This window comes from Cicer arietinum, chromosome 1, assembly GCF_000331145.2.
Source record: "Cicer arietinum cultivar CDC Frontier isolate Library 1 chromosome 1, Cicar.CDCFrontier_v2.0, whole genome shotgun sequence".
Classification (NCBI taxonomy): Eukaryota; Viridiplantae; Streptophyta; class Magnoliopsida; order Fabales; family Fabaceae; genus Cicer; species Cicer arietinum.
In genome coordinates, this window is record NC_021160.2 from 44,165,009 (window position 1) to 44,181,645 (window position 16,637).

The 16,637-nt window shown below is 28.4% G+C and overlaps 1 protein-coding gene across 4 annotated transcripts; it reads right to left on the reverse strand.

The window, feature by feature from the left end:
• Positions 1 to 926: 926 nt before the first annotated feature.
• LOC101513977 (probable LRR receptor-like serine/threonine-protein kinase At1g07650) lies at positions 927 to 13,209 on the reverse strand. 4 transcript variants are annotated; one of them, XM_004488941.4, is made up of 24 exons: positions 12,992 to 13,203; positions 12,439 to 12,613; positions 11,994 to 12,065; positions 11,798 to 11,869; positions 11,542 to 11,613; positions 11,353 to 11,424; positions 11,146 to 11,217; positions 10,980 to 11,051; positions 10,806 to 10,877; positions 10,634 to 10,708; positions 10,476 to 10,547; positions 10,257 to 10,328; positions 9,354 to 9,413; positions 5,383 to 5,445; positions 5,262 to 5,297; positions 4,865 to 4,902; positions 3,917 to 4,296; positions 3,484 to 3,682; positions 3,268 to 3,402; positions 2,930 to 3,048; positions 2,608 to 2,818; positions 2,277 to 2,514; positions 1,972 to 2,122; positions 927 to 1,697 (listed from the first exon to the last, which is right to left on the reverse strand). In XM_004488941.4, the coding sequence occupies exons 1-24, from the start codon at positions 13,086 to 13,088 to the stop codon at positions 1,299 to 1,301; spliced, it is 3,024 nt and encodes a 1,007-aa protein (XP_004488998.1). In that variant the 5' UTR covers positions 13,089 to 13,203; the 3' UTR covers positions 927 to 1,298. The 4 variants fall into 4 exon arrangements, 3 of the variants coding, with proteins under 3 accessions (XP_004488998.1, XP_027191470.1, XP_027191469.1); XR_012161924.1 differs by having other exon boundaries at positions 1,664 to 1,697; positions 1,972 to 2,078; positions 12,992 to 13,209; XM_027335669.2 differs by lacking the exon at positions 10,634 to 10,708 and having other exon boundaries at positions 12,992 to 13,205.
• Between the last annotated feature and the right edge of the window lie 3,428 nt (positions 13,210 to 16,637).

The following is a 16,637-nucleotide window of genomic DNA, read 5'->3' on the forward strand; positions in this document are numbered from 1 at the left end:
TTTTCTATATTTGAATATTTACAAGTCATAAATTTCATTTCAAATTGTTTGACTAAAGGATCTATCATAAATGTTTCATTGAAAACTTTTAAAATGTTACTTAGAAAAAGACGAGCATTTTTTATCTAGAAAAATGTCACTGGTTGAATATCAAATATGAGCATACAAACAATAAGAGACTATGATGTAATTTGATTTATACAAACTCTCATATAACTCTTGAAATGCACAGTCTATTTAGATTAAATAGTTCAAAAGGTGAAATAAAATTTTAATATATGAGTAGAAGGTAGATTATCTTTTGAGTATATGGTACAAATTTAAATATGAAGTCAAAAATAATTAGTTCAAATAAATATTATAATTTTAATTTTTTAAATCATTATCAATCATCTTGTACATATGCAAAAAAATGTGATAAAAAATTACAATAAACATCATTATATTTTAGGCTTTGTCTAATGTGCATAAGGAAGATAATCTTGTATCATGCATAAGTTTATTTTCCACTATTAAATCATTAAGTCTCTTAATATAATATCTCTATGATCAAACGATGAGACTTATAAATCTAATGATTGGTAAAAGTTTGCGCATGATGCAAGATTTACCTCACTTGTGCAACAAAAAATTTGTCTATTTTTAATAGAGACAATTATTATCTACTAATTTTCTTTGCTTCTAAACTCAAATAGTAATATTATAAAATATAAATACAATTTAACCTTAGCTTAATATGTCAAATATTTCCATGCAGAGCAGAAGTCAATATCTTATTATTTTATAACTTTATAAATTTTAGGAGAAGGGAGCTTGGCCAAGAGATATTTGTGCCCGAGCTTCATCACCATCTCTACATAAAGAAGAGCACTGATGAACTTTATTGTGATGGAGAAGCAAATTAGCATAAACCAAGTGACAAAGAGTAACAAATCTGAAAATATGATCGATCACCGATCCTTTTTTTTTTTTATTCTGTGGGCTCATTGTGAGATTCTATTTGAATCTCACACACGTTAAAGCTCACTATAGAGAGTTAAACCCTTTAAATATAAAAGGTTACTAAGCTAATCCTTTATATGGTATCCTCATGCTTTCTACAGAATGGATGTTGAATAAACATGACACTTAGAATAATAGGTTGATATTTGTATTCAAACATAAACCTATGCCTCTTAAAAGTGAATTAGCACACTATAGTAATAGAATTCTTTTGAAGATATACATCATGGATTCATCACATGACATAGTTGCAGGTCATCAAGCTGACAGATACAATTATTTACCAACAAAGACTCTTAATTTCTTTCCTCCCAATAGGAAGAATCACTCCGGATAGGATAAAGGTCTACAGCTGATGAAGATGAAGCAGTCCATGGCCTGTCAATTGATAAACTCTGACTTTGTGTTTGTGACTTACTTATGTTTTTCTCTTCAATCTGATAGTAATACTGCCTCATTACTTCCAACTTCTTTTCATCCATTACTTCACTTGAATCTGAAACAAATTCTGGAACCACAGTCTTTCCATCAAGCATACTTACCACCGACGACATAGCAGGCCTAAGGTTTGAAGTGACGTTGGTGCATAGGAGAGCCACATTGATCACTACCATAGCCTCCTTTTTGTTGAAATCTGAACCTAATCTTCTATCAACTAGATCCATTAGGTCACCTTTCTCTTTCAACAAATGTGCCTATTAAAATAGAGAATGTTTTGTGAAAATCCAAGTCATTTACAATGGATACATTCAACTTCTGAAAACTCATCAAAGTACGAAATGGGTCATATTCTTTTTAATATGTAAACATCAAAATGATGTCACTAGTATGTCACTTAGATGCTTCATGTAGAATTGAATTATTAGATGATAAATGAACAATATATGTATGGACACAAAAATAAGTGTAAGTAGATAGTACAATGACTAATCAAATTTACATGACCAATGGAGAACACCATAAACTTACCCAATCAAGAAGATAGAATGCTTCCTCCTTTGACCGATAAATGGTGTTGCTCTTTCCACTGAGGATTTCCAACGCCACAATTCCAAAACTATAAACATCTGCTTTGTCTGTCAAATAACCATGCATTGCATATTCAGGAGCCATATATCCGCTGCATAATTAGAATATATCATTGCCATAACTTGATATAAGTATACAACTTGATATTAGACTTTAATATTATGAAAATTCCATTTGAATTTAATTTGATAACTTTTTGCAGTACTTCTTAATAAACTCAGAAGGAAAAAATTATAACTACTCACTAGGTCCCAGCAATTCTAGTGCTAATGTGAGTATTATCCTCCTCATCAAGCTTGGCCAAACCAAAATCAGATATCTTCGGGTTGAGATCCTTATCAAGCAACACATTAGTGGCCTTGATGTCTCTATGAACAACCTTCAGTCTCGATTCTTCATGTAGGTATGCCAAACCTCTAGCAATACCAACACATATCTTCTGCCTTGTTGACCAATCTAATTTTATTTGGTGTTCCTCTGGACCTATATTTGTGAATGTAATAATCACAGGCTAAGTTAGAAAATGTGGAAAATCACAAAAACAGCAACCGAAGTAGACCATATAGGAAGAATTACCAAATAAAGCACGAGCAAGACTATTGTTTTCCAAGTATTCATATACCAACAACAATTGATCTCCCTCCACACAACAACCATAGAGTTTAACAAGATATGGGTGTTGCAAAGCAGAAATCATGCCTATTTCATTTAAAAACTCACGATTCCCTTGCTTTGATTTAGAAGAAAGTTGCTTGACTGCAATCAATGTTCCATTGGATAAACGCCCCTGCATTTTGAGGAAAGATAAACTGTTAGAAGTTGAAAAATACACGTGCAAGTTACAATCATAATAAAAGCATGACACTCAAAAGGAATTGTTATGTTATATGCAAAATACCTTGTACACAGGACCAAATCCTCCTTCTCCAATCTTATTGTTAATATCAAAGTTGTTGGTTGCTGCTTTTATTTGTCTTAAGGTAAATAAGCCCGTTTGTAGGTCTAAACTCATCACCTCTGTTAAATGAAGTAAGATAAAGATCAAAGATCTCCTACACTAAGAAAATTACACACGGACACTCTGCATCGACAATCCATTTTCTGTAAGCATGCAGCTTTCATCTTATCAAGATAATTACACAACATGCACACGTTTATATTTTATCACTTCAAAAATTCATGTGTTAGCAAAAAGTATGATAATAATGGCAATAAAAGAAATTTATTTGTAATCACCTCTTGCTAAAGAGTTTTTCTTTCGGAAACATCCTTTCCACCAAAGTATACCAAATACTATAATCATAATACTTATTGCCGCAACAACAATTCCAACCACAGCTCCAGCGGATATACTGCTTCCAGGTGCAGAGTCTGCTTACAAGACATTTTAAATATTAGATCATAATATGGAAAATATAGTATAAGATTAGGAACGTACGAAGTGTAACCCACCAGATTCCACTGATATAGCTGATATAAGAGGACCATATACTGATTTATTTGGGACAGCCTGTGTCCCTTTTCCAGCCCAATATAAGCGGATCTCTAAGGTACTACTAGTAACAGCAACATCTTTGAACTGTTTTATGATTTCCTTACCAACTCCTCCTGCTTCTTCTGCAATATTAAACTCCTTTTGCATTGGCTTTCCCTGCAATATTTCAATCACAACCTTAATGTTTCATGATGATTACGACTTACAAATATTTTAATCGTCGGTTTGTTTTAAAATATTATAGAAATTGATTTTATCAATGATACAAAAGAAGTGAACTTGTGATCAAGAAAATATTCAGTTTTTAGGTGAGATATGCTACGTATTTCAATTCTAAAGAAAATTAGTTTGACAATGTGGCAACTGGAAGAAAATTGTTAAACCTTGTACCTGAAGGTAGATATCAAATACACGCCTTCCAAGACTAGCATAAGTTTGATCGTCTGTGAACATTATTTCAGCAAAATGTAGATTTACTGTGTAGCTTCCATTTGCCAGGCAAAATCCATAATAAGTCAAAGAAATAGGAGAAACACGTCCATTCGTGTACAATTCAGAGTCCACCATAGTAAGTGTAGCGATATTTTGCGGGGGATAAGTTTCTCTAAGTTGATTACTATCCATGTATATACCAGTGGTGCTAAATGCCCAATTTCCTGTTGAACCGACATGGAATCTTGCTGGTCCAGGTGAATCTGAATCTGAATCATAAACTTTTCTATTGACTGTTGCTTGCATTCCACCACAATTTATATAAAGGGAGTATGCGGCTGGGTTGAGCAGATCATGTGAGAAACTTTGGAAATATTAAGGAAACTAAGAAAATCAAAGACACATATATTCCTTCAAATCTTATTCTCTCTCTCTTTCTAACTATCATGATTCTATTGTGGTGGGTTATATAACTCTATCTAGTCAAACAAAAGTCCCGATTTTTTGCAGCTGATATTTTACATACACACAGTCCGATTGAAGACAACTAGCCATTTATCATTTTCAACCAAAAACTTCCTATATGTTGCTATCTTCTTGGGTTCATTTCAAGGGATTTAATTCATATAAATTGTCACTCAATAACAGCTATTAGACTACTAAAAATATTTGACTTTAATTATAACTACTTATAAAGTCGCACATATGATTGGTTGTGATTTATTGACACCGTAAAACTTTTACCCCGTATGAAAATTAAACTTTATTTAACTCATTGCTCTTCTTAGCAGTTTTATATATTAGAACAAGCTTTTGGTTATATGCATGGTTGTCATTGGTCCCCTCTCCTCTACGTTTTTTTTCAAAAAAGTTCAAATACAGTAGTGAGATTATTTAGAAACTCACGTTTGTCACATTGAACGCCCGGACACGAAATTGTTCCTCTGAGAGAATGATGGAAGGAATATAATAAGATAGCATGATTAGTATAATAAGAGGGAAATGGAAAGGTTAGATATATATAGGGAGCATTTCAAGCAAGGGGTTTTTTATAATTAGAAAGTGAGAGGAATAAATCTTAACCATAGATCAAATCCTGAACGACAAAATCCTGAATGACATTATAAGTAGTCATGTGATCTTTATATAATTGTTAATCATGACTATATATAGTTGTACGTCCAAATTTACTCTTCTCACTTGATATATATATATATATATATATATATATATATATATATATATATATATATATATATATGTGTGTGTGTGTGTATTGTAGTATTTAAAATACCAAACTCACATGTCATTGCTTGTCCATGACGTAGAAAACAAGTTCCTGTGACATATATAACAGAGAAGGTGGTGTCTCAAAAAGGTTCTTCAGTTTACAAAAAAATGCTCACAAATGCAAGGATTCTTACACATTTTCATTTCGACATTTCTGACTCACTTGGTCGTTGCTAAAGTTATTGTATGAAAGATCTCTATATACAAGTCACAAATTTGGATTCAGAATATGATAAGTGTTATAAGGCAAGGGGTGCCTCCTACTATATAAAAACATTTTTAAGTCATATCAACAATAATAATACAACAATAAAAAACAATGAAACATTTGGTGACTACAAAGAAACCTAAGAATATTAATATCTTTAATATAATAAACAGCTAGAATATAACCCGTGAGTTACACGTGTAATTTATAAAAATTTATTTTAGTATAAATTTTTTTAAAGTTTGAAGGTGATATTTATGATTTATAAATGTATCGATATGATCGGAAAAAACTTTCTATATTTATAAGTTTCTTAGTTTATAAGAATAGTGGTTGTATAACAAAAATAAAATAAATGAAATAAAAACAATTGAAAAGTTTGTAATCAAATGATTTTCACTTTAAAAAATATGATTAAAAAAATATGAGTACATTGTTTGTATATACAATTAAAAAGATTAAAATAAAATATGAGTGATTTTCAGTTTAAAAATATTATTAAAAAAATATGAGTGATTATTTGTATATAAAAATATAAAATATGAGTGATTTTTAGTATAAAAATATTATTAAAAAAAGATGAGCGATTTTTTATATATTATTTTGTTTTGTTTTAAACATTCAATCATTATAGAATACTTTTTTCATATAAAAAATAGAATATATATTTTGCAAGCATTGATTTGAGTTATATTTGTAAGCATTGATTTTTATATGATCATTATTTTTATTTTTGTTTTACTTTTTATCTTGAGTACTATTATTTCTTTATTCTTTTTTGATTAATTGAATGAACTACTATTTCTTATATTTTATGTTACATGTCTCATTTTCATTTAAAATTTCGATAACTAATTTTTAATTAGAGATGTTATGTCACGTATTTCTTTTAAAAATATTTTGATTTAAATATCTTTTTGGAGCGTGTATATAGTGAACAAATTCAAAATACTATTTTTTACCACAAAATATGAAATAATATTAAGAATGATAAGTCATCACTACTAGATTTTGATTATTTTTGCAGTTAATTGAAACTATGCTCTTATTTATCTTTCATTAAATCTATAAGTTTAATATTTTGAAATGAATGTTTTTGTTTTCATGAACAATTTGTATAGACAAATATTTTTTTTTGTATTAGAGAAATATAATATATATTTGAGCACTAATAAGAGACAAATGAACACAAATTGTATATTACTTTGAAAATATTTAATGTATAAATTAACATTTTTATTTTTTTTTAAAATATCATTTGTTATTATTTTTTTTCAAAGATTTGCTAATTTAAATGATTGTATTTCAATATTTATTTATTTATTTATTTATTTTAATTTAAACTTCATTGGATTGTTTATGCAAAAGTTTGATTATTGATTTTTAATATGTGATGATTATGTTTTTATATATTTTGTGGTAATTTATGGTTGTTACATTTTAATTATTAAAATGTAATTAAAATAGTGTGATGTATTTATATGCAATGAATTAAAAAAGTAAGTGACAATTAAATCAAGTTTGTAATGGAAGTTATATTTTTTATTGTTGGTTTTTTAATTATAAAGATATAGACAAATAATTAGTAGAATGAGGAATAAAAAATGAATGAATTCTAGAGGTGTCAAATCACACTATTGAATGATGTGACAAAATTAATGTTACATGGTATATAAGAATGTGATGTGCCAACATAATATTTTTTGAGAGTTTGTTTTAATATATTACTAGTAAAATTTAATAAATTAGTTAATATAAAATAACAATAATATGCAATTTAAAAGTAATGTTAATTTTGTTTTACAGTAGAATATATTCAAGCATTTATGTATCTAAAGGTAAATATATTTTTGAATAATTATATATAAGATAGGTTTGCTTTAATACCAAAAAAAAAAGTAAAACATTGTTCACTAATAGAATTCATGCAAAGTATATTGAAATATGAGACTATTTATAAGGTTTTACAACTTCAGATATGCAATTCTTGTCTTTAATATTTTTTAAATGTGAAATTGATTTATTTAAGCTTTTTTATTTCATTGAAGTGTTCATTCTAATAAGATATTTGTTAAATAGTTATGAATTTCTTTATTGTTAAAGTTTTATATTTAGCTATAATATTTATTCATTTTATATAATTTATATTAGTTTTGAAACACTATATCTATAAATTTATGTACTTTTTCACGTTTTTAATTTTATATGTTCATCGTAATTCTGTCAATCACACTGTCAATCTAAGCATGCACTAAATAATATTGTGTGTCTTGCCATTTATTATAACATTCATTCGTGAGTGGTAGTTTGTTAAACTCAAAATATTGAAACAATTCTTCACATGTGCAAATATAGGTGATATATATGAAGAGAAAAAAAAACACTACAAAGTAAAATAGAAATTTCTTAAGGTTTAAAAATCTTAAATAATGATAATGTTTTTTACATAATAAAAATGTTAGTTAAACAAATTGTCAAAACCAAATAAAAATTCAATACAAAATATAATCAAATTCTATAGTTATGGTATTTTGGATGGAGAACATTTCAATTACTTTAATTATTGTTTCGTCTAAATAATTAGAATATGAAATAGAATTGGCAATAGAAAAACAATATTATTGAATTATTGACAATAGAAAAACAATATTATTGAATTATTTGTGAATTGAGAGTGTGTCACAAATAGTTGTAGTTTAATTGCATTTCATAACGTCGTTATCATTGTTTGGACTGAGAATGTACAAGAGAATGGTTGGACATCAGAAGATAGATTTTAACGTGTCTATGTAGTCGAATTTGCGTTGGTTTGTATTTTTTTGTATGAATTATTGAAATGAATGTTTTGATGAGTAATTAAAGCTTTTTAAGTGTATTGATAAGTCATTGAGTGATAAATTAGAATTGAAATTATATAACATATGAAAGTAGAAGATGAAAGTATAAGATGGAAACAAAGAAGCAAAACATAATGGAAGTAGAAGATGGAAATAATATTGTGTTTTGGAAGGTGCCACATCAGAACTTTTGTGAATTGACAAATATTGGAGAATATAACGTACATGAAGATGAGTTGTCGCAAATAGAATTTGAAGTACTATTTTAATATTAATATAATAGATATTGATTGATTACACAATCATACTCCAAGAGCAAAAAATAAATGTTTTCAAAATGATTTCCTTACTAAGAAGTAGATGAGAAAAGCTCCGCATTAATTGGTCCATTAAAGCAAACTAAACCTTTTCAATTGAAGAGAAGGGAAGAGAAAACCGTTCCATAAAGAAATGACAATAGAACGCAAATGGATTAATCCCAATCGAACCTTGAGAGTTGGAATATTGGAGATATAATATTAAGCAAACCAAAGACATGAAACAAGTTATACACAACCGGCTTAAACATTGATTCGGTGCAACATACCCCTGCAGCTTTAGGAAGTATATTATATATACAATTCAGAGAGTGGAGAGACTGAGGAGGAAATGAACTAATTATGTAAGGGAAACAAAATCATGATTATGGACTTATCACTAAAGTTGATTAGGAGAAAATAACAGAGGATTAAACTATAGTACTTCTAAAAAAAGCTGTAATGCTTTAGATATTATTTGCACATCATTATTTAGAAGCTTTAATTTGGTGATAAATAGTAAATAATTGCAGCATAGTTGGTGCTTGTTGGTCATGCAGCTAATGAAAGCAAAAAAAAGCTAAAACAACAATTCTTAAATAAAAAGAAGGGGGGAAAGCAGGGAAGCAAGCAAAAGAAAAAGCAAAGTCCACTTTGGAAGGTAAAAAAGAAAACGATGATATGTTTATCATATTTTCACAACATAAATGAAGTACATATTCAATCCAAGGAATCATACAAATAGTATTAAAAAGATAACTCACACGTTAATCTTCGCTTTCCAAGGAGGTATTGGGCCAGTGAGAAGGTTTCCAGTTAAAAATCTACCATGAAAGAATATCAAGATATTAATATACAAAGCTTAATATTTATTGAGGTAGACATCTTTATTTTTAACCATACCAATTTATCTCTTCTTCTCTATGAAACATTGAATTGATTAGATAACTGTCTCGAGAGACCCTTCTATACAGAAAAGTGTTTTAACTCTTAGACTTTGACCAAGATCAATGAAATAACAAAAAAAAAATCCTAAACTTAACACTTTGACTCTCATTACCACATTTCATATATTGTCACTTCCTTTTTCTTAGATTTTTTTTTCTTTTCAGATAGAAAGGTTGTGTGATCTTTTTGAAACAAAAACTGTTGATTTAGAAAGGTGCAACCATATAATTATCAAATTCCAACAATGACTCATCTTTTACTTTAGAAAGGCTTCTTTATTGATTTGTAAGGTTATCAAGATCTAGATTTAAATCTTATGATTATGTGATACTACTCACCCCCTGTGATCTTAATATTGTTTTTTAATATTTTTCTCATTGGAACTGCATCATCTTCCTGCCTCTGTTCTTCTTTCGTTTTAGGCAAGTTCTTCGTCTCTTGGTTGTTCTATATTTAAACTTGTGAATTTATGCACTATATGATCTATTTATGTTTTGTAGGATCTTACGATCTTATGTTTTGTGATCTTGCTACTCCCTCCCAATCTTGATCAAAATCTCGATCTTGACAACATTATGGATCTAAGCAGATTATTCAGCTATCCTTCTTCGGACTAAAAGTTGAAACTAGAGTTTTAGGTGTAAAGAAGCCAACAGATATGTGACTAAAAAAATACCCCAGAAAAGAATTGCGCTAAGAAACTACAAAGAGCTTCTTACATGTATTGTACACTGCTCGTGATAGCATAGGAAATCGGAATTGTTCCGCTTAATTTGTTAAAACTGAGGTCTCTGAAAGAGATATCATATTAAGAATGAGATAAAATACTACGGAAAAATGTCAAAGAAAAACATTCTAGCAATATAATAAGTAAAACTTAGAAAAATAAATTTTAATGGTTAGTATAGTCAAACAAAATGTAGCAAGTAAGAAATTACAAATGTTTTAATGTTGTCATATTTCCAAGATAATCAGGTAGCTTCCCATTGATGTTGCAGTTCCTCAAAATCCTATGAAACAATAAGAAAGACAATAAGATATTATGAGTGCCTCTCTTGCTTCAATATTTCTGAAAGAGGCAGAGGCGTCAACTCACAGAGTTTTTAACAATGGGATATTTTTAAGCTGTGGCAAAGATGCATATTCAGATCCATTCAAATCACTAATTCTCCTAAATTGCACATTTAAACCAAAGCTAAGTAAAAATGATTAAAATAAAAGTAAAAATTCAACCCTTACTTTATCAGTGTGTAAAATAACATACATACAAGTCAGTTAAGTTTCTCAAACGTGAAATTTCAGAAGGAATTGGCCCACTTAATCCACTCCCTTGAATGATTCTGTCACAACGAAAGTAACCATTGATACTTTTTTTTTAATGTAAAGCAATACAAAAACAATAAATTTGGAGGGAAAATTAAAATAAAAAGGAGAGTGAATACAGTGAATAGATATTTGTCCAGTTCTGAATAAAATCTGGTATCTTTCCAAAGAATTGGTTGTCTGAAATTTGTCTGCATTGAGAAAAGGCATGAAAATTTTAAGCATCATAATTCTATTTTTTAATTTAGTCATCGCTAAATGTTACCATAAAATTTTGATGCTTACAAATCTCGCAATGTAGTGAGCTTGGCCAATGTCAAAGGTAGTTCTCCAGTAAAATTGTTAGAGGAAAGTCTCCTATATATAATAGAAAAACAAAACAGTAAATTATGATTCTATGTTATGGAAATCAAAGTGGATTTTAAACATTGGGCTTTCATATTTGGAGGGAGAAAATCAATTAAGGAAAAAAAATTAAAATAAAGTACTTACAGTGTTAGAATCTGGGCTAGGTTCCCAAGCTCAGGAGGAAGATTTCCAGACATTTGGTTGGCAGTTAATTCCCTATCCATTTTAAGTTAAAGTTAAGTTCAACTAAAACTCTTTGAATTGAACACATACATATTTATGTACTTCATAAATGAATTTTTTTTTTGTTGCTGTGGATAATGAGAAACTCACAACTGTATTAGAGTAGATATGTTTGCAATCTCCTTCGGTATTGAACCCGTTAGTCGATTTCCGGGTAGAGTACTATGATGATTAAGAAACACGTTGTCATTAGCTTATTGTTGTATGTAATTACTAAAGTGTTCAAGAAAATGAATGCAAAGTCTTATAAAGAATGTAAAATAAGACACATATCTCAAGAGCATATAATATATAGAACAATCTATGATTAAAAACCAGAAAAAGAAAAATAAGAGACAGATCATACATGTTAAGAAGATTCGACATAGAGCCCCATTCTTTAGGAATTGTACCATTCAAGTAATTGCGAGAGAGGTCACTGTAATAGAGGGAGAGAAAGAGTTTGACATGCAATATATTATATAGATACATGTTATTGAAAATATAAACCAAGTTCAATAACTTCGTTAATTTGAATGTGTGGAAAAGTCTGAGTTACGTACATAATTTGAAGGTGACGCAACTTGCTCAGTGCCGGTGGGAGATTGCCGGGGAGATTTTGCCCTTTCAAAGTTCTGTATTATCATTTTACCATAAAGTTATTAAAGAAAAATGCAACAAGCTCTTCTACTGCAGAGAGTTTTAAAACTGGTTTTTTTATTTGTCAAACATAATTTTAGCAAAAAAACATATCTTTGGCTATTATTTTACTTTCAAATATTAGTTTGATATAATGGATAGCAATTTTATAGATGTATAATGATCAGGTATAAGTATGCCAGTTAAGTTTGTCACTTGGTATTAGCCAATCTTAACTCATGTTAATTCCTGCCTCTATATCAATGTAAATACTTGAGTACTGCCGTAAATGAAAATTAAAACAAAATCAAATCAAATTGATTACAAGTGCTGGTAGAAAAGGGTCACTTCCACAGAAAAGAGACTTACATTGTAACAACATGGCAGAAGTTGTCACCAGCAACAGAACAGTTACAGGTCACATTGTTTTCCACGATATTCGATATGGTAGGCGTAGCCCAGTTAGAATTGTTGCTGCATGGATCTATGTCGAAGTTCCAATCCTTCTTACCAAGTGAATTAGCTATATCTTCAAGAGCTTTCTCTAAATATACAATTGAGAGCTATCAGCTAAGTACTGAAAAATCTTGTAAACTACACACATGTCATCAAATACATATACAGAATTGCTATAGAATTTATGAGCAAAAAACGAGACTTTCTTCTCCCAACCCCCCAATGCTCTCGAGATCGGTCAATCCAGAGGTGTATTGATTGGCCAATCCAGATGTGTACTTTGGATGATTTTGAGAACATAAGAGGGTGGGAGAAAAAGCTACCACAAAAAAATACAAGATGTTGAAACTAACATGAATCCTTAGATTAAAAAATTAAAAATTAAAAAAAACTGGAAAAGAAAGATCAGATCAAAGAAATATCTTTATGATTAGGGAGCTCTGGTAGAAAGAAATACATATCATACTTTCGTCGGGGTGAATAGTTGTAGCTCCAAAAGCTGTTAGAGATATGAACCAAATGACAATGAGTGAAAGGAAGAGAGATTGAGAGGAAGTTCTCATCTTAATGTTAACAAGGAAGGAAAAGAGAAGTTCTGATATATCAATAATTTAGAAGTAGAGAGTCTGAACATATATATATAGTGTGTATATGGAATTTAAGAAGCTAGACAAAGTCCTTAATGCATGTAAACACACTTATTAGCATAAATCACCAATTGGTCCATGAAATTATAAAGCGCCGTCAATTTATTACTTAAAATTATTAACTTCAATGATATAAGTCCTTTTAAAGCGATTAATTTAATCAGTAAAACTGCTAAGGAGTAACTAATATCATTTAGAATTTTCAAATTTAAGTATCACTTTTGAAATTTCATAAATTTGTGAGACTAAGATGAGAGCACCTACAATTCAATAAAGTAAATCATTGAATCACTCTCTAAAAACAAAACAAAGAAAAGTATTTGGGTAAATAAATGATGTTGAATTCACATTGATGATTGTCACAATGATGAGACATCAATTTAAAGATTGAAGATAAGACTAAGAAAATGCATATACAAGTCAAGTTTTACACTATTCTACATGTTACTATTATAAAAAATTAATTAGAAACAGTTAGTGTGTCTTGAATCAATGTGAAATTGTAAGAGTCAACATCAAACGTCATTGCTTGAGAAAAAATTGAAATATTTACTTAATTTGAATTAATGTCTATTATATTATACCTGTAAATTGTAATAATCATATAAGAAATTATGATTTTTTTTATTGTGACAATTGTTCTGTAGAATCAACTAAGCTTCGTTCTTCGCTGAAACCGATAGGGAACCAAAACTCCGCGGCGACGACGACTCCACTCCGCCGCTCACCACCGTAAGATTCATGCGCGCGCGCGATTCTTCCATCATGAGCTCTATTATATCTTCGCATTTTCCCTCTTTTTCTTTTTAATTCTATAATACAAATACATTTTTTCTCTCTTTTTTTATGATCTATTCTCTTCTAAATAAAATATACACAAAAATAGAATCAGAAAAGTTAATATATGTATTTAAAAATTAAAATCACATTAATTTTTTATATATTTTTGTGTTTATATTTTATATTAGAGTAATTTCTACTACCTCTCTAAATATAGGAAGACCGCTTTAATCAAATTACTTAAATTAAGAAAATTGAAATAATATTAAATTTATTGATAATTAATATTATTTTTACAATATAAATAATTTTAGGGATATAATAGTAAATAAATAATTAATAATATTATATGATTGATTGTAGAAAAAAATAAATTAATTAATTAGGGGCACAAAAATAAATAAATAAATTAATAAATAAAATAATTAATATAATTGAAGGTTCAAAAAAAATCTTATAGAAATGTGACAAAGAAATCTCTCAATAGTATCTTATATTTAAAAATGAATGTAGTACATTATTTTTTTTTAGTGATTATGATTATTTTTTCAGACAACCTTGATTTATTCTTTGGTCAAAGTTGGGGTCGATTTGGATGAATATGCTAACATGGTTGTGATTAAGTAGTACTTTGATCAATGATATAGAGGTGCATGCACATATTTTTTCTAATCTAGGATCCACATGTAAAGATATACTCGTTTTAAAGTTGATGCTATTTGGTTAATTTGTACGTGGTATGTGGAAAATATATAACTCCATTATCTTTAATTATAAGTGTTTAATGTTTCACTACTTCTTGAAAAGGTGCAGTCAACATCTTGGGTGTGGTTTAAAACAAAAGATGTTAGTTTGTTTACGATTTTAATTTTTGGTGTCTTTAATCCTTGAGGGGTGTTTGGGTTTTATACCTCTCTAATTTGTCTTAGGGTGTTATACCTTTGTGTTGGTTCGGGGTGGAAGTGCAATGTTTTATGTTTGTATGTAGCACTTTCTTGTATTCTTAATTCTTTTTTTTCCTTGTATTCTTAATTCTTAGGGCAAGGTGTGCTAAGAATTGTCTATACTATATCATTACTTACTTGTTTTGAAAATGAAAAAGAAAAAAATAAAATAAAAATTCACATTTTATATTAGGAAAAATAGAGAATCTCTTATTTAATCTAAACTCCGATCAATTATTAAAAGTATGATCTTTATATTCTCCGTCTCTTTGATGCAAAAATATTCATATTTCTCGTTATAAAAGGTGGAGTTAATACGTATGAAAAATTACAAAAATAAGATATGTGTAGTTATAAAATTTTATACTCAATAATTACTTGTATTTTAAAAAAATATATCATATGTTGAATTTAACTTACATAATAAAATATCAAATAATATTAAAACTTTATAAAGTATTACATATTTGGTCAAAACAATAAGAACGATATATTAAATTGACAGTTAAATTGATAAGATTTAGGTTTAATTACACTTTCGGGAACGATATATTAAATTGACAGTTAAATTGATAAGATTTAGGTTTAATTACACTTTCGGTCCTCTTATTTTAATTGAATCAAGAAAATAGTCCTTCCATTTTATTTGTTCATATTTTTTGTCCCCAAACACAATTTTGATCTAAAACTTGATGAAGTGTGACTTTTTTAATGATATGTCAAAAAAAGGTTTTTTATATAAATATCCCTTTTTTGAAATTTAAATACCAGTATGCCCTACTTCCAAAACAAAATATCAGATTGTCCTACTTTTTAGCCCCAGTTGCAAGTCGCAACTTGGGGATGCGACTTCCTGAAGAAAACAAATTTCTACTTCACTAGATGGTGGCATCCTGGGGATGCGACCTCCTACTTGGTTATGTTTTTTTTTTTTGTTGAATTTTGTTATTATTTGGTATATTATTGGGTATATTATATTGGATATATTATATTTATTATTATTAAAAATAATTATAACATTAAAAAATACAAAATATTATTATAAATAATAAAAATAATTAAGTTAATAATATTATATAACTTTTGTAGTATATTATAATAATAAAAATAATAATAATAATAATAATAATAATAATAATAATTTTAATAATAATAATAAAAAGAAAATTCTATTAATAAAATAAAATAAAAATACATTAACATATAAGCATAAATACATTAAAAATAATAATTTTAATAATAATAATAATAATTTTAATATTAATAATAAGAAAATTATATTAATACATTAAAATAAAGTTACATTAAATTAAAAGAAAAAAAATACATCAATTTTGAGTAGATGTGCCAGCAGCGTTTGAACATTTGGTATCGGTTGGAACGCTTCACTGTAGACTTTAAGTACTGTTTCCACCTTGTACACATCGGATATAAGGCTCCAATAATCATATTTGATGCTAGAACATGCTGCTATCACATGTGAACAAGGCATATGTTTAGCTTAATATTTTCCACAATCGCACCACTTGCTAGGAAGATTTATACTGAAATGACCAATTGGTCGCTCTTCTTTTGGAACTATTGTCTCGTGGATTATGAAAGTGTGGTTGCTTCGATCAAAACCTGTATTGAAACAGCAGACAATGCATTATTACACTAATTATAAAACTTCATAATTTAATTTTTAATTAATGATAAGAAGTAAGAATTAAAGTATTACTCATAGAAATAACCTTGTTCT